The sequence below is a fragment of the Hypomesus nipponensis genome, chromosome 14, assembly GCF_054491055.1.
Source record: "Hypomesus nipponensis isolate SF chromosome 14, ASM5449105v1, whole genome shotgun sequence".
Taxonomy (NCBI): Eukaryota; Metazoa; Chordata; class Actinopteri; order Osmeriformes; family Osmeridae; genus Hypomesus; species Hypomesus nipponensis.
Genome location: NC_140374.1, coordinates 11,703,180 through 11,722,066, shown reverse-complemented (window position 1 = coordinate 11,722,066; position 18,887 = coordinate 11,703,180). Strand labels below are relative to the sequence as shown.

General features: G+C 47.3%; 1 protein-coding gene across 1 annotated transcript in view; it reads left to right on the top strand.

The window, feature by feature from the left end:
- Positions 1-16,501, top strand: part of igf1ra (insulin-like growth factor 1a receptor) — a 66,555-nt gene extending 50,054 nt beyond the window's left edge. The window contains exons 6-21 of the mRNA XM_084671810.1: positions 431-639; positions 792-918; positions 1,023-1,258; positions 1,376-1,543; positions 1,765-1,972; positions 6,106-6,383; positions 6,518-6,660; positions 6,764-6,926; positions 7,022-7,124; positions 7,256-7,326; positions 7,451-7,680; positions 8,195-8,299; positions 9,269-9,428; positions 9,658-9,787; positions 11,009-11,143; positions 13,276-16,501. Coding sequence (XP_084527936.1) covers positions 431-639; positions 792-918; positions 1,023-1,258; positions 1,376-1,543; positions 1,765-1,972; positions 6,106-6,383; positions 6,518-6,660; positions 6,764-6,926; positions 7,022-7,124; positions 7,256-7,326; positions 7,451-7,680; positions 8,195-8,299; positions 9,269-9,428; positions 9,658-9,787; positions 11,009-11,143; positions 13,276-13,810 — 3,001 coding nt within the window. The 3' untranslated portion in view covers positions 13,811-16,501. The remainder of the gene's footprint in view (positions 1-430; positions 640-791; positions 919-1,022; positions 1,259-1,375; positions 1,544-1,764; positions 1,973-6,105; positions 6,384-6,517; positions 6,661-6,763; positions 6,927-7,021; positions 7,125-7,255; positions 7,327-7,450; positions 7,681-8,194; positions 8,300-9,268; positions 9,429-9,657; positions 9,788-11,008; positions 11,144-13,275) is intronic.
- The last annotated feature ends 2,386 nt before the right edge of the window (positions 16,502-18,887 follow it).

Here is an 18,887-nt window from a genome sequence, read left to right as displayed (position 1 = left end):
GGGAAAGCCTTTCAGTCCTCTTGTTGTCATCTCTCCCAGGGTTAGGGTTTCAGCTCACGGAATGCCTCTGTGGAGGCCTGGCATTCTCCTCGCTTCTGAGGTGCAGCGTGGAGCTGGGAGTGTCGGTCAGGTCCTGTTTCATCTCCGTGTGAGCGTGCCTCGCTCCGAGACGGACACTCCCTCCAACCAGGAAACCCGATCCCCTCTGACGTCCGCTCCTGTTAACACTTTGCGCAGCCACCAGATGGAAAACTAGGCCGCGCGTTTTGACAACATTTCTGACGACTTGTTGGGAGCCAAAGCTCAAATCGAATAATCGAGGGCTTCGGGGGAGTAGCTCCCCTACCGGCCGGCGTCAGCTTTTCTCGAGTTGCCATGGCTACCTCAACATCTGCGTCGTTCATGAGCTGTTCTCTCTCTCTTTTCCCAGGATGTACGCCTTCTCTGCCATCGACAACCAGCACCTGCAGTACCTGTGGGACTGGAGTCAACACAACCTCACCGTCAAGGCCGGAAGTCTCTTTTTCCGCTTCAACCCCAAACTCTGCATGTCGGAGATCCACAAGATGTGGGAGAACACAGGCGTCGCCAAGAAGCTAGAGGCGGACGACGTCCGCAACAACGGGGACAGGGCGAGCTGTGAGTTTTGCGCTGATGCTGCGGCACAGCCGGCGCGCATTAAGAGGCGCTCGTTAATGTTTCGCTGTCAAGATCAAACCAAAAAGTGATTGTGTTTCCTACTGTCGTCATACGTGATGTGTTTGCTGGTCCATGTATGTGCGCGTGTGTAGGTGAAAGCCACATCCTGAAGTTCAAGTCCAACAGCACCATGAGCAACAGGATTAAGTTGACCTGGGAGCGTTACCGGCCCCCAGACTACAGGGACCTCATCAGCTTCATTGTCTACTACAAGGAAGCGTGAGTACCTGTGTTGACGTGGCACGGCATCACATCCCCATTCCCCCCCCCCCCCCCCCGTTTCTGTGTCCGCTAACCCTAGTATGCTTTTCCCCACGTTCCAGACCGTTCCAGAACATTACGGAGTTTGACGGTCAGGACGGATGTGGCTCGGACAGTTGGAACATGGTGGACGTCGACCTTCCTGAGGACAAGAACTCCGACCCCGGTGTCCTGCTGTCGCCTCTCAAGCCCTGGACCCAGTACGCCATCTTCGTCAAGGCCATCACCCTGCAGGTCGACGATAAACACATTCTAGGAGCCAAGAGTGACGTGGTGTACATCCGCACCAGCCCGTCGCGTAAGCTAACACACACTTCCTTAGTACTCGTTGTTTCGAGTTGTTAGCAAGTGTCGGGGTGTGAGAGGTTTTTGAATGGTAACACACAGAACCGTTTTTTGGGCCTTGTCATTACAGAGCCATCCATGCCAAAAGACACGCGCTCATACGCTAACTCCTCGTCCAAGCTGGTGGTCCGCTGGTCGCCTCCCCTCTCGCCCAACGGTAACCTGACCTTCTACTTGCTCCGCTGGCAACAGCAGCCCGAGGACAAGGAGCTCTACCAGCACAACTACTGCTCCAAAGGTCAGCCTTCATCCCCATCATCATCAACACCATTATCTCCACCACCGTCATCATCATACTCAACCTCTTCCTCCGACCCTGATACATTTTTTCAGTTGAGTCCATTCCCTCAAAAGGTTTCGGACTCATGGAAAGATGTAGCCCCTGCTCCCTTACTCTTCAGCTTTCATTGTCCAAAGATGTTCCTTCGGAGTTAAACATTGTGGTTCCCCCTCCTGCAGAGCTGAAGATCCCAATCCGGATCTCCGCCACAGGCCTGTCCGACACCGAGGAGGACAGCAAGCCCACCAAGCCGGACTCATCCGGGCCAGACAAGGGCTCCTGCTGCCGCTGCCCCAAGACCAAGGAGGAGAAGCAGCAGGAGAAGGACGACCGGGCCTACCGCAAAGTCTTTGAGAACGTCTTACACAATGCCATCTTCACGCCCAGGTAGGTGCCAGCCAGCGAGGAGCCCCCATGCCCAGTCCCAGATGGGGCAGCAGACATCTGTCTCCAGTGTTTGGCCCCAGAACTCCTCTCAGTGGATGGAGATGACTATCACAGAGCTGGGCACACAGTCTGGCCCCTTGTTGACTTTAATAGCTCAGAGTGGCGTAATTGTTCCTCTCAAGGCCCGGCAGGAGCTAAACACGGGGTTGGGGGAGGAGGAGGGGGGGGCTTGCTGGGAGGCTAGGCCTTGGTTGGTTCTAACAGGGAGACATGCTGTGCAGGATCCAAACCCTCCCCACTCACAACCCTCGTGGCTTTTTCCATCGCCATGACGACATCAGTGGCGGGATATTAGGGCCTAGCGGGCAGTCATTTAGACAGCACAAACAAACCCAGGAGAGAGATGTGATTAGGGCTTCTGAAGGGCCGGGCCCCGCTGCACACTTCCAGCCGCTTACGGCTTTCGTTCCCCACCACAGGGACTGACATCTGGGTTGTGTTGAGCTCTCTACCTTGCTTGTGGCTGCGGATGTTTTGTGCAAAGACTTTGATTCCATACCGTGGACACATGCGGATGCACTTTGCTAAGGGATTATAAGACACACGTAGGGCACTGAAACACAGTGAAACACAGACGCATTTGCTCATACCGAGACCCTGATTGCAGTTTGAAAGGGAGATCCTTTCAGAGGGAGTGCAGATCATTTGTCTTCACATTCCAGATGGCCGTCAGTGTCTTCCTGGGATTGCATAGGACTCTCTAGAGCAGAATATCCACTACTTACTCTACACTGTATAACCCAAGAATAACAAAATAAACGTTCACAGATACACTTTCAAACCAATTCAACCCCCATAGAATATAATGTTTATTTTTCTCAGAGAGTCCACTTCAGGCACTCCCTTACTAGATCATGCGCAGTGTTTCCATGTTGGATTGTCTTCCCTGTCTTATCTGGACCATGGTCAACCATCACCACACTCACTCTCCTCCTTCTCCTTCCCTGTGTGATGCTCCGGTCGAATTGAAACAACGTGTCTTCAGATGAAGGAGCCATAAAACAGGCAGCCTTTTGTTCTTCCTTTTGGTCGTTCATCCACCCCGCCCGCCTTTCTTACTTTGTTGATTTGTTATCTCGGCGATGTCTAGGAAACGGGCTCGTGGCAGTATTCTGGCTGGGGGCCGGTGTATGCACAGCCTCTCCACCGTCACAGAGCCAGCATTATCACACACCACTGCAGGGACTGGACTCTGAATCAAGGCAGTTTTCTCCAAAGGTCAGGGGTTCAGTGGGTAGGGTCGAGGGGAAGAGAGACGGAGAAAACAGGAACAGAAAGAAGAGGAAATGTTTTCCATTCTGACCCCCCCCCCCCCCCCCCCCCCTTTCCTCTCCGCTCGTTCTCCTCCTCCTTCTCTCACATGCTCTCTTTGTCTATGTCGTGGTTTGGATTGAGTAGATGCCAGGAAATGTACAGCAAAGCCATCTGGAATTTAAATGAATGAGGGGGGGAGGGAAGAACCGTATTGAGCAGGCCAGTGTGCACAAGCAGGAGCAGACTAGACTCCACAAATAGGCAGATAGACAGGCAGACTAACAGATAGACAGGCGAGCCGACAGGCAGACAGACAGGCATGCAGACAGACAGGTAAACAGGTAGACAGGAAGACCGACAGACAACGTACAGCATGTGCTCGACACACAAGACGAGTGACACAATGCAACATGATCTGGATGCGTCATTCATTTCTTCCCGCTCCATCTCGTGTCACTCTGTGAATATTTGACACTTGACTGAACTGTGGTAGCGCCTAGCCTGACCACAGGCTACACCGGTCTCAGATGGCCCTCTCTCCCTGGTACTGGATGTGAGGCTGCAGTGTTCCACCTCTGTGGTTGGAGAGAGCTGTTAAATCATGGTGCTATGACCACAGACAGAGGCAGCAGTCAGGTCCCTCCCTCCACTGCTGCAGCGTCAAGGTGAGAAACCAGGAGGTCTTTTTATTGGGGGTTTGGGAAGGACACCAGCTGTAGACCGTGCCTGCTTATAAGGTCACGCTCCAGTTGCCTGCGGTTCAGCTGAGGGCAAGTGTGTGTGAGCCCTTGGGGCACACACGGGGTAAGACTGCCCCCTGGGCACACCAGCGTACCTGTTAGACACCCGCTATCACCCCATCTTCATGTTAGTCTGCAACGAGTAAAGCGAGGTTATCTCTCAGTCCAGTCCCTGAACACGTGTCTTCATTTGAGGCCGGTCCTCCTCTCTGTTTTGTGTATTGTTCATTTTAACTGATGCTGAGAGCTGGCTCTTAGGTTCTGCTGGGCTGGTTAAAAGGGTGCGAATGGAATGTTGACAGGACTGTGCGATGGCTGCTGGCTTTCCCACAGGTCTGAGTGTGTGTCGGCTGTGTTTTTCCACTCCCTGTGTGAAAAAAATGTTTTCCTGTAGATTCTTTGTCACCAGTTCATATCTGAGGGATTCTGAACCTGCAGACAGCAACAGACCGCTGGAATTAAAGTTGTTTTTAGGTGTAGTTGCTGTACAAAACTGCTACTGTTTTGTCGTAGCTGTCCAGTCAAAACAGTTACTGTTTTGTAAGGGCTTAGAAAACAACATTTATCCTGTCAACAACCATGCCTACGACACTCAAAATACTCTTATGTTGTGGAATAATTACGGTGATCTACTAAAACATGTTTTCATAATTTCAGTTAGTGTCAAAAAAGTATACAAACATGTGGCACAAGACAATGAAATGAATGATATTACAGGTTTATTTAGACTGTTTCTCTATTCTAGTTACCAAAATGTTTCTAAGTGCTTACACATTGCCTTGAACCAGCACACAGGGCCCACAAACATCATCGCAATATCCCTTGGGTCAACACGTCTCCTCCTAACTCAGCCATCCGACAACACAGCCAAGCCTTGGTCAGACTCCCAATCTGCACTGTGGGTTTACTGTCGAATCCTTTCAGAGACCATGTGAGAGCCAGTCGCTACTCGTCTGCTAGCAGGGACTCTAGGTAAGGGGTGGTTCGTAGGCCTGTCCTGGCCGGTCCAGGCTGCTCTGGTGGCCTGGCGTGTTGCCGTGGAGTCACGCTGGTCTGGTAGCGTCCAGTGACCTGCTGCTGTTGCTGCTGCTGCCTCCTGTACAGGTCCAGTTACTGTCGGCCCTCGTAGCACCAGCTCTCTACCGCCATCATCGCTCTCACCTGCGGTCCTCCTCATCCCAGCACATCATGACTGTCAGTCATCGCCGGCGCTCATGATTCCGTTTGATGTGTTCGCCCTCCTTACTTTTCACCATGACATTTCATTTGATGTCATGTTGATGTCTGGAAAGCGCACGTATCCATTGGCTTTTGATTATTTTTTTGTGCCGGAAGTGTCGTGCCCTTTGACCGGACGAACAAGTGGTCGTTTTTCTACTGGGATATGTAGGACAACTGTGTCAGTAGGACTGTGTGTGTGTCCAGTCAGGGTGTTAACGGTGTTTCTGCTCTCTGTCCTCCTCCCACCTCTCTTTCCCACCCTTCTGACCTCATCACATCACACAGCTCCACAGGGAGAAGAACCGTGCAGCTGGACACACACACAATACCCAGTTCAACATACTGTAACTTCAATATAGGTTGCATTGCCTCTCCCCAACTGTTGTGTACATGGGGGAAATGACAACAAGAAATATAGTTGCCTCATTGAAAGATGCTACCAAGTATATGTATTATCTATACACTGTATATATTAATGTGTACATGTACGTATTGTTGACACAGTAATCAGATTCTGAAGGAGGCATAAGCATCAGTTGGTGTGGATGATGTTTTGATGGCTATAGCTGTGCGGTATGTTTATACAGTATTTTGTGTTGTAACACGTTTTGCAGGGCACATTGCGTTTGGGTGGCTGGCATTGTAACTGTGTAGCTGCTTCCTTCTGCGGTCATCTTCAACAAGAACTTTCAGATTTCCTTCTTTTTCTGTCTCTCTTTGTCTCTCTCTCTTTGTCTCTGTATCTCTCTTTCTCTCTCTATCCCCGTCTATCTACCTCGCGTTGTCTTGCTTCTGTCTTTGGCCTAGCAGTTCTGTCTTCTGAGCTACCTCTCTAACATTGTCCTCCATCCCTCTCAGACCTCCAGAGCGCCGGCGCAGGGAGCTGTTTGGTGTGGCCAACGGAACACTGGCTCGCGGTGCGACGGCCAACACCACAGGCCTGGAGGGCAACGCGACGGACAGGGAGCCCCCCGAGAAAGAGTACCCCTTCATGGAGGACCGCACCAGGACGGAGTCCATGGAGATCACCAACCTGCAGCCCTTCACAGTCTACCGCATCGATGTCCACGCCTGCAACCAGGAAGTGCGCAGCTGCAGCGCTGCTTCCTTTGTCTTCTCCAGAACCAAACCTGCAGGTGGGGCCTGACGTCCATTTTTTCTTCAAACGTTACAGCCCCCTTTGGGTACAGTTAACACAAAACCACGTAGCCCTACCTTTACAAAAGCAACACACATAGAACCCACTTTGACTGTGTGTGTTCCCCTGTAGAAAAAGCGGATGACATTCCCGGGCTTGTGCTCCTGGAGAGGGATGAGAAGGTGGCGGGATCGATGGTGCTGCGCTGGCCAGAACCAGTCAGACCCAACGGCCTCATCCTGATGTATGAGATAAAGTACCGGTTGGGCAACGAGGTGAGTCTGGGACAGAACCACGCGCAGTCGTGTAGAGCCTAACCCCTTTACTCCTCACCCCTCCTGGGCAGACAGCCTGACATGAGGTGCCTGTCTTTTCCAGCCTGAGAAACACGATTGCGTGTCGCGCCAGCACTACCGCACTAAAGGAGCTCGCCTCACCAATCTGGCTTCTGGGAATTACTCTGTCCGTATGCGCGCCACCTCGCTAGCAGGGAACGGATCCTGGACAGAGCCGGTGTTCTTTTACGTACCCCCACCGAAGAGTAAGGAGAGCTCAGAAGATTTTTGTACAAACAACATGACCGTCTGAGGGATGTTTTCTGCTCGCTTAACCGGTTGTCCTCTCGTTCTCTTCCAGTGGACTACGACAGTGTGTTCTACCTGGTCATAATCATTCCCATCCTAGTGGTAGTCATGGTCGCCAGCCTCATCACCATCGTGTACTTTGTCAACAAGAAGAGGTTAGTGTCGGTCACATATCTGTTCCTCAGTGACAGTTGTACCTTTGTTGTCCAGACAGCTATCGTAGTCATTGTCATTGCTTGACACTTGCTGGCTCAGACCTGTGTTTTGGTTGTTGTTGTGTAAACAGGAACAGCGACAGGCTGGGAAACGGTGTTCTCTATGCTTCGGTCAACCCAGAGTACTTCAGCGCAGCTGAGAGTAAGAAGGAGCTTCACACCTGTCCACTGTTCCACCTTTATCTCCTGTCATGGACTCTCCAGCCAGGACTGTTGTGTTTTTCAATGTGGCTCACCGTATCTCTGACTCCTCCTTCACCCTCCAGTGTATGTGCCGGATGAGTGGGAGGTGGCCAGGGAGAAAATCACTATGAACAAGGAGCTGGGCCAGGGCTCTTTCGGCATGGTCTACGACGGCATGGCCAAGGGCGTGGTAAAGGACGAGGCCGAAACGCGCGTGGCCATCAAGACTGTCAATGAGTCTGCGAGCGTGAGGGAGCGCATCGAGTTCCTCAACGAGGCGTCCGTCATGAAGGAATTCAACTGTCACCATGTGGTGAGAAAGACAGATGCCTACAGGCTTAGGCTACGTGTCAGTCAAACCATAGGATTGTTGTCTCACAGAAAGGAAAGTAGCCAAACAGAAGGTTTTGATCGGAGAGGAGAGGGGAATTTCAAAGGTTAGAGGTGAAATACTGTGCTCTTTATAACCCTGAGGGCCCTCATCTTACTTATAGCCAAGCTCTCGTTAACACTACAAGATGCAAGTGCTAAGGAAACACACCCTTAGAAACAAGCTGTTACGACCTATTGGCCTGTATGGATGTTTACAAGCCAACACTTAACTATTGAGCGCAATTTGAAATCAGTTGGATAGGTGAAGGTTTCACTTTTTCCTTACTTTCTTCAAAGGTTTTTAGTCATGCTACTAGATTTGTGAGTAGGAGAATATTATCTCTCATACGTCTTGACTGATCCATAATGATGCAATGCAATACTTTAGAAAATCAAATGATGACATCCTAGTCTCACCTGACACTATGTCTCCGCTGTGTTGTGATTGGTCCTAGGTGAGGTTGCTGGGCGTGGTCTCTCAGGGACAGCCCACCTTGGTGATCATGGAGCTGATGACCCGGGGAGACCTCAAGAGCCACCTGCGCTCACTACGGAAAGAGGTAGGTCCAGTTCAGCCACCTCCTGCTCTCTTTCTCAGTCTCCCTCTGTCCCCGCCATCACTCTCTTTCTACCTCACACACACTGTAGAGCATGGTCACCCACCGGGCTTACCCACCACACATTCCTCACCCAGTCCATCTCTCACTTTGAGAACCCTGAGGTGGTGTTTTGGAAACACAAAAGCAATGAAGCTGTCTGAACGCTATTGTTATGTGATCAATGATACTGGCTAAATGGACAGCAATTTGCTGTTGCTATTGTTCCGGAAGTCGATGGAACTTTGTTCATTAAATTAGTGGAATAACTTAATGATTTGGGTAAGATGTGCTAGCCACCTGCCTTATCATTATTTTGCTAAATCAAACAAGCCTGTGTGAGTTTTTGTTGACCTACTACATGTTTATCATAATCCGTGCACATGATGACATATAGATGTTTTTTGTCCTTGCTTATGCCCATAAGACTGTAGTCAAAATAACTGAAATGAATAATTTCTCTTCCACAAAATGAATTTATATCAAAGGCATAGCTTTGTGTTCTATGATAATATACAACTTCGAACACTGCCTCACTAATTTATTGCAGTACCTTATTTTAGAGTAGTGTTGATTTGGTTTGTTTCATAGGGCTAATCAGATCTGATAGCCTACTGATCTGACAATGCAATGCTAATGTATTATTATGTTATTTTAAACATTTACCAGTAAGAAAAAACATATAAAAGGTACAATATTCAGTGTAGACAAAGCTTGCTAGCTTTTCCCAACACCTCTTCAAAATAACCTGTGTCACCTACTCAAATGCCTGAGGTGGTCTGCAAGAATCAAAAGACAGGAGCATTCACTTTTTGACAGCTGTGGGAGTAAAGAGAGCAAGATGGAGCTGCTGGTCTCCTACAGTACACACACATACACACACACACACACACACAGACTGAATAGGCAGCCTGTGCTCACTCTTTACCCCAGGACTCCGTGAGTCAGGTCTTGCCTCCGCTGAAGAAGATGATTCAGATGGCAGGGGAGATTGCGGACGGCATGGCATACCTCAACGCCAACAAGTTTGTCCACAGAGACCTGGCCGCCAGGAACTGCATGGTGGCTGAGGACTTTACCGTCAAGATTGGAGGTGAGAGCTCTGAAAAACACCCTCTTAGCCTGTCTGTTTAATGCTAAGCTCTCTCGGCGGAACTCCAGAGTAAGTCTTTGGAGATTGCCGGGTGCTTCGGGGGGGTGGTGTGGATGAGTCCAGATATGGATGAGAAGTGAATGGAAGAGTCCTCCAGGGCCCGTCTCCCTCATAGAGAGGAGATCTGGTGTCTGCCCCTAAAGCCCTGCTCTTCTTGCCTTGTCTTCAGACTTTGGCATGACCAGAGACATCTACGAGACAGACTACTACAGGAAAGGAGGGAAGGGCCTCCTTCCAGTCCGCTGGATGTCCCCGGAGTCGCTTAAAGATGGCGTGTTCACCACAAACTCTGATGTCTGGTGAGAGGATATCTGATACACGCACACAAACACACCCACGCACAGTTTGACAATGTGTGAAGACAGACACATACACAGTTTGACAATGTGTGTAGACACAAACACGCACACACACTCACACACACACACACACACACACACACAGTTCAATAATGTGTGTAGGCACATGCACACAAACATACAATTCGTTTGACAACGTGTGTATGCATGTCATGGAAATGTGCATTAGTGAAATCAATATTTGTAACAGATAATGTTGTAGATACAGTAGGGTGATCGAGAGGGAGCCGTATTCTTGCTAAACGTCTTCACGGGAACACAGATTGAGTGTGTCCGGACGTCGAGGCTCCACCCCAAGTGTTAGGAATGTTCTGGAGCGGACAACCATAGTCGTTTACTGGGTCTCTAGTTTTGTTTCCCAATCGAAAGTGTCCCACGGGTCGGTCCCTACAAGCGCACTTAAACTGCTCCAGATGTTTTCAAATGAGGGGTTCGATTGCCAGCAGAAACCCACCTCCACGCCACACTCCATATCTCCCTCTTTGAAGTGCCCCAGATGAACACGAGCATCGCGGGAACCCGTCCTGGGCTCCTGTGATCCTAAGCAGTAGGTGTTCGTATTTGTTTCAATAGGGAAGCCGCCTGACTCCAATATGGCCTTGTCCATCAACACACTCCTCTATCTGGTCTATGAGACACTAGTCATTCTTGTGTTTGTCTTTTTTCGGGAGGTGTTATTTCTTCAGGTTGAAGGCTGTCTTTGATGCCGTGCCAGCAGAAATAATAGGAGAGAGAGCTTGCAAATACTCGATTTGCCGTCAAGATTTTTTTGTTGTTTCTTGTGTGATTGCATGGTGGTCTCAGTGTTTTACTACAAAAGGGCATGTATAATAATGCCACGCGCTCAAAGCAGTGCAACAGCAAAGTCCATCAAATGAACATTATGTTCTTTGGCATCATGCATCATTTACTTTAGGGTGACAGATATTACGCAATCCCTCAAAAGGCATCACACTTGTTCAAAGCCACGGGTCTCCTTTTACACCCTTCGGGGTCTGTATGATTTAACATGGATTTACAAGCAGTACAGAGTGTAGTTTCACAGTCCTGAGACAAGAGTTCAAATGCGAGGGAGTGTGCACGCCTCTGTGCGTGCATACCTGTGTGTTTGGGCGCGCAAAGTACATGTGTTTAACGGGGCCTCTCTGTCTCCCCCTGCAGGTCGTTCGGGGTGGTGCTGTGGGAGATCGCCACCCTTGCAGAGCAGCCGTATCAGGGCATGTCCAACGAGCAGGTGCTGCGCTTCGTCATGGAGGGAGGGCTCCTGGACAAGTCTGACAACTGCCCTGACATGCTGTAAGTTCCGCCGTCTGCCCGAATCCTTCTCCCTTCGCATTCACCCAAGCTACTCCGGCTACACTTGAGGGTATCTTTCACCTCCACGATTCCCCTCGCTCGGGCTTGTAAGAGCGAGCACGCTTGCTCAAGTTGTTGTTGTTGTTTTTTCGCCTTTGTTACTCTGTCGTCGTGGTGTCATGGTGACGAGTAGAGCCCCAGCATTGCCTCGGCTTCTGTTTCCAGTCCAGGCTGAATGTGCGTATTCTGTCATGTGATCGGCGTGCTCGTGGTGAGCCGAGCCAGGGCTTGACTGGTGACATTTACGTCAAGGATTAAATGGAGTGCGGTGACATCATGAGCCCCCCCCCCTCCCCCCCCCCCACACCCTCGCTCTGCTGGCCTGGCAAGGTGCTCCCTCCTCAGCAGTAAACTGAGGACCATAGAAGGGATTCCGTGGTCCCGTGTGTGAAAGATGCTCCTCATTCCAGCCTGGAACAGAGGGCACGAAGGGGGCATACCACTGTCTGTCTGTTCACAAGCCTCTTAATGTACTGTCTCCCCTCCCACAGAGAGAGAGAGAGAGACAAAGAGAGGTATGGGGAAAGAGCTTGCGAGGGATTGAGAAAGAGAGAGAGAGACAGAGGGGGGTTCTACCCATAATGAAGTCCGGCAGCCTGTCTGTGAACGTACAACAGAACAGCCTCTCTGTCTTGTCATGTCAGGAGGCCTGCTGTGCTGCATGCGTACATGATTTTCTCCTCTCCTCCTCTTTATTCCCACTCACTCTTTCTCTCTCTCTCTCTCTCTCTCTCTCTCTCTCTCTCTCTCTCTCTCTCTCTCTCTCTCTCTTCCTGTGACCTCAGTGAGAAAGCATTCTGTCTCTCTTTCTACTCTCCATGGCTGAGCTCACCTTAGAGCTGGAGAGAGAAGGACGGAGGGAGAGAGAGTGTTATGAAGACACAAACCCCTGGTTTCTATGGCAGCTGAGCAGTGGTGCCCTGATTGCGGGAGTGTGTGGATTGTGTTACAGTGAGCTCTGAGGGGCTTTGAGCTGCATGTGAGGAAGGAGGCTAGGCTGCCGCCCGCTGATGGTTGCTCTCCTGTATGGCGTCAGCGGAGAGTTCCGGAGACTTCCACAGAGGTCAGCACTGCTGTAGTTACCGTAGCTGGAGAGAGGAGGGACAGGGGGAGAGGACGAGGAGAAAATACTTGGAGGAAAAAGGATGAGTCACATTTGGAAAGCTCTGAAAGATCCCTCCTGTCTCTGTCTTTTCCCACGGTCAGGTCGCACTGATTGAGGGAGCGCGTTTCTTGATGTTCTGACTAGAATTTCATAAAGAAAGAAGGAAACAGCCCCTGAAGGTTGATAGGGGTGGGGAGACTTACACTTCACATAGACGGGTACACCGATAACATCAGGTCCCTTCACAGAATAATCCCTATAGTCTCTAGTCTGAAAGGAGAACCAACTTTGACACACACAAACACACACACACACACACACACAGCCAGGCTGAAAAACAAACCACCAACATCCCTTCTGCTGGGAAGAATTGCAGAGCAAGATGCTTGGTTTATAAACCAATGCTTGTTTGCTGTTGAGGCCTGTCTGGAGTCAGGCAGGGAGGGAAGAGGTCCACAGTGACTGTGAGAAAGACATGGCGGAGGTGTTTATGTCACCAGACCCAAGAGGTATTCATAGCTTGTTTGTGTATAATTGAAGCTTTGGTGTGTGGTGTAGCGCTTCACCAAACTGTAATAATTCTTCTCTTTTACGATGTTTTTCTGACTTTTTCCCTCTCTCTGTTGGCTTGGCACAGCGTGCTCTCATCTATGATTTACTGTCCTCTTACCCTACGGATCTACACTAGGAGCTGATTCATTATGAGGTTGTTGTTATGCTCAGTCTGAAGCTGCTGTGTCACCATACACACCAACTCCATTGGCGTTGAAGGAAGTGGAGACAGTAAACATGTATTACACTGTCGCACACCGCCACCTGCTGGTACCAGGATGCATGACACACACGGATGGCTTAAGATGCCAGAATCCTGGCATATGTGAAGAGATGACTATTTCAACTTAATTCTGTAAATCTGGAGGATTGGGGAAGTCGTGATATCTGTCTAACAAGTGTGTGTTCCTCACAGGTTTGAGTTGATGCGGATGTGCTGGCAGTACAACCCCAAGATGCGTCCATCTTTCCTGGAGATCATCAACAGCCTAAAGGATGAGCTGGATCCTCCGTTCAGGGAGATGAGCTTCTTCTTCAGCGAGGAGAACAAGCCCCCGGACACAGAAGAGCTGGACATGGAGGTGGAGAACATGGAGAATGTTCCCCTGGATCCTGCCACCACCAGACAACCCTCTGCTGTGCCCTCCCCGGTGGCCCAGGGAACCACAACACCCCCATCCACTCAGCAGTTGTCCCCCATGCAAGGCCCCAGTACCCCGCTGCTAGGACCAGCCGCTTACCCCTCCTCCCCCACCCCAGCCCCTCCAGCATCAGCCTCAGCCTCGACCCCCCCAGGTCTAGCCTTGGACAAGCCCTCAGGACAGGTGTCGGCCAATGGACCAGTGGTGATGCTGAGGCCCAACTTTGACGAGACACAGCCCTACGCACACATGAACGGTGGGCGAAGGAATGAACGGGCTCTGCCCCTGCCCCAGTCATCGGCCTGCTGATCTTGACCCCCCCCTCCCCCTCATCATGGGGTGGGGGGGGGCTGATCACCAACCCCTCCTCCCCTCCACTTCTCAAACAGGGTAATATAACCCCCACCTCCCCCTGTAGCTTTAGTGTGTGGGGGGGAAGGGGTGGATGAGTGATTAAGTGACAGACATTCTCCTACTGCACCGCAGTAGATGGTCCTCATTTCCTAATGATCGTATTATCAAAGAGATGACTGAAGATGGCTGGTTGATTACAGTCGCAGTCTGGTGGCTTGCCCCCATGCTGAGGAGATCTGAGGATACCTCCTTTTCCAAAACCTGCATTTAGCATGGTTGGTTTCTTTTCTAAGACATCCTTCTAGATGGAAAACAATACAGCGTCACTAGATTTCCTTAAAAACAAGGACTTAAAGAAATATCTTTTTGCATATCTGCCAGCAAATCCAACAGAAGAGCACTTTTGATAATTTAAAGAGAAGATATACTGTATATTTAAAGGTACAATAGGTATGGTTTTTTTCTGTAAAAAATGTATGTTTTGTCTCCTAAAAACATGTTGTGAAAGCTAATGAGGCCCTCTGAGAGTTATTTACCAACACAGTTAGCTCCGTGCCAGTGGAATATAAATTTAAACAATTTTGGATTGGCCCGCAACCTTCCAGACAATTTTGTTACAGCAATCCTTTTCCAGCCAATCGCCTGCAGTGAAGCAGGCCTTACACCTTGGGTTATTTTGTGAAACCACTGTCAATCAATGGAATTTCAGACAAAAATTGGAGGCACTGTTTTTGATATTTGAATTTATTTCATAACTTTACCTATTGCAGCTTTAAGTGTGGCTGTATTTCCATACATGCACATGGTTCTCTCACCCTATGGGATAACTTATTTTCCAAAATGTATCATCAGTCTCATTCCCCTCCACACATCAGACTAGATGTAAAGACTCCTCATTGAATAATTCTGGATTCTCTTCATTGGCTGATTTGTCTGACAATATCCTATGGTTTGGGGTAGATCCTCTTAGGATTGGTTAAAAAATTCAAAAAGGGGGATCTTGTGTATCTGCCAAACATTTGCCAAATCAAACCTTTTACTCTATCTCTCTCTTGCGCTTAGTTTGTCCTCTCAATTGGACATGGAGGGAATGTCAAACATTATGCTTTTTTTATTGCTAATAATTTAAAATTATTTCTCCTCAAAATCACCATGAAATTGTACAACTATTTTGCATTTATTTCCTTTATGTTTAATGTTCAAATCAAAGCCCTTATTTGTCGTCTTTTAATGTGTGTTATACCTGAGAGATAAACACTACCTAAATACTACCAACAGAGACATTGCTGTTCAAAGCAAAAAAAAGAAAAGGACATGGCGCCACAAAGCAGATCCAAGGCACTGGATCAGCCCTGATTCAGAGGGAGAACTCCTCGTGAACATATTGTCTGCTGAAGACAGGTGACGCATTGTGTACTCTCTCTATGATTCATATATTATAAAGGTCTTACAGTTGTATGTTCGACCGTAAACAAATTTTCACCCATCATTGGTTTGACACTTTTATAACTTTTTTATGGTTCAGATGTTCGCCTCTATGTCTGTACAGAACAAAGCTGCTATTTCATTCTGTTTCTTTTTTGGATGATATATATTCAGTATATACTGTATGTATACAATATCTCCACTACAGTCCACGTCTAATGATTCAAACTATTAGCAACAAAAATGATCAATTCGATCTGAAATTTTAATTTTTTCTTTACCCCAGAATGTTGTTCAACTAAATTGTCCATTGCCTTTTACTTTTTTACCAAATGTTTTCATCTTGATTCTGTTTTTGTAGATTTCTATATTAATATTTGTATTGTTATTATTATTATTTGGAATGGACACCTTAGTTCTAAGTGTGAGTGTGTTTTTCTGGCACCCTTCTGTAGTTGTCTAGCACTGCACCTAGTGTTGGCCCCTAGGTGCCACTAAATCTCAGGTTAAAGTAAAGATTTGACTTTCTCCATATGTTTTCTTCATGACTGTCTTCTGTTTCACGTGTTACCTCTCTACTCTGTCTAGTCCATCACCACCACCCCTTCCCCTAGACCCATATAGACATGTACAGTATACCTGGCTCCCCCAGTGCCTCATTCTGTAAGGCTAGGGCTAGTGACCCGGGCTGTCGTAGTTCTACTGAATCTGGATTTTCTAACCCATCCATTTTCCTGCCTCTCAATCTATAGGGCTAATTGGGTTTTCTCTTTTGCCTTAATTATTCCCACCACTTGCCATCCTCGCACATGAAACTCACCTGAAATCATAGTTTAGATTTTGTGTTGAAGCTTTCAAGCGCAATATGATGCAACGTCTGCATTTTCTGTAGATGTATGTATTTTTTTTTGTACAAACTGGTCCTGTAGTTTTCTCATAGAACATTGCATCTGCAAACCAAATATGATGGGTTCAAATCCAGAAGGTGGTCATCTTTTAATGTAAATGGAAAAGGTCTTACATGGGGGCTCAATAGAGAAAGTGTTCTTGAAGGATTTTTTTCCTCATCTTTTGAAAATGTTGCTTGGTTATTTCTTTTTCCTTCTTTGAAGGCTATTTTCTGTAGGAGTGTTATTTATTTTTTATTTTCCTTTGGTGATATCAGTTTAAATCACTGTATAAATGCCCCATGATTCGGTATAAAGATGTTTTTTCTATCTATTTTTTGGTGTCCGACTGGGGTACTTTTCTGTTATTCTTTAAATATCTACCTCTCTATTTTTATATCTGAGAAAGAAAAAAAAAATCTAAACTTTCCCTCCTCAATCTATATAAGTTAACCTCACAAATCTATGGAGCCGGATAGACCTCACAACTATAGTACAGTATGTCACCACACGAACCTGGGAGTAAGAGAATATGGGATGTCTTTAGATTACATCCTGCTCTAAGATCCATATTGATTTACAGTATGCCCCTTGTTTAATGATGTTACCCAGACAAGATGAAGGAAGTCGTAAGAAAGTAAAACAGATGCTACAGGATAATGTGGCATCGCATGACAGGTTTAGTACAATAGATGTTTACTGCTAAGAAGATCATCAGGATGTACTGCCACTGATTAGAAAACAACACACTAACCCTCCTGGACAACAAGCCAACAGACCAACTGATTGGAGGTTTGGCAGTACAATAACGCAAGGCTGTTTGGTGGGGTTACAATGCATCCAATGACATCAGGGGACAGCATCGTCACTCCGTCATCTCCACACCCCTGCAAACTGACGTTTGCGCTCTCTTTCTACAACACTAGATTCCTCAGATCGTGCAGCTGACAAGGAGGAGGTGCACTGTTGTAACTGGAAGGTATCTTGATTTCCTGAATCAAAGGTACAGCAGCCCTAGAGGATATAGTAACTGCATTTGTCTCAATGCAACCTTCTCTCATATAGTAGTAATGGGAAACATCACCTCAGTTTACTCTGTGCTTCACCAGAGAACATCACACTACACTGACAGCACAGCCCAGACAGTTTTCAGTGGAAGTCAGAGGCTTGTAATAGCTAGTTTTTTTATGGAACTATGGGAAATCAAGGTTTGAGTTTCATGTGGGCTTGACTGTTGCCAGGTCTATATGGACTCGAAGAACTACATAAGGGTGGTTTTAATGGGGCTCCTCTTAGGCAGTGTGTGAGAAAAGGTGAAGGGTCATGACAACACACACAATCACTGTATGTCCCAGTGCAAACAAACAGCCGACTGAATCTGTAGCCAGCCATCACCTGCAACCTCTCCTCCTTACGGCCCAGCGGTGTCCATTTCTGTTCTCTACGGTGAATGTGTCCATCCTGGATTTTTCTGCTCCGAGTGACCACCCTTGTTATTAACCACCACCACATATGATATATCCAGCATCCACACTATAAATGAATAACCAATTCACTTCTTGGTACCACCATTTTCACCTCATAAGGATATTTTTCTACAGTCTGTACATTGTCACCATCCTCACCATCATTTGGTCTTTCTCTCTGTCCTTCAATACTGCTACTGACAGTAATTCAGTTTTAAAGAGTGTGTACATCTCTAGGTGAATGTCCTTTAGACAGTGGTCAACTCAATTGGGACACAATAGCATTTAGAGCTCGCAGATTTTCATAATGGTATTGTCCATCTGATTAGAAGAGACAAATAAGTTTGTCAGGTTTTATGAAGAAACCGGTAAGAATAACAGTAAAATGCATACCTAAGACCAAACACTCATGTTGAAACATGACAAATTTTATAAGGCTGGTTGGGCACATTGGCAAAATCAACTAAATAAACAGATAAAATCAGATTTTAAAAAGGCAGTGCAGATACTAATACTAATAATATGTACTGTACATGTGTATGTATGATTTTTTTGTCAGTAATGATAAAAGATTCACTCTGCCACTCATCAGAACAGAGCGAAGAAAGAGTGCGTTGGCCTGTTGAGAAGTATATATATTCGTTTTCATGAAACACTACCATGGTTTCTTCTTCGCCAGTCAGACAAACACTACTTCAACACTTGGACATAAATATGATAGGAATGACCAGTAGATTATGGAAGGTCATGGCAAGCAGTGAATGACATGCCTAGAATAGATAAATAGAACTGGTAGTTTTTTTGCTTGATTGCTATATAGGTTAACTGATGATTCAATTGAATTTTGATGGTTAATGTTACTTCCGTAGAATGTTCTATATGCAAACCTCAGGTTTTTAGAGGCTGCATTGCAATAATGAGCTTGAGGTTGATCGGTATCATTATTATCTGTTATTATCTGTTATTATTAGCTACACTATTATCTTCATGCAAGGTCCATTTCTGATCCCTCTTGGTTTTTCACACGTACGATAGAAATGGTGAACTTTTGACATGCCATTCTCTTAATGTGTATCTGAAAACCACTTGTATTTTCCTTGTCTTATATTTGGAATAAAAAAGTAAATTAGAAAGATGACTTTTTATCATGTCTGACTAGATGGCAATGGAAACATGTCTCAACAAGGTCTCAACAAGACCAGTGCTTTATAAGTAATGTAGTGTATTAACTTACAAAAAAACTTGTATTCAAAG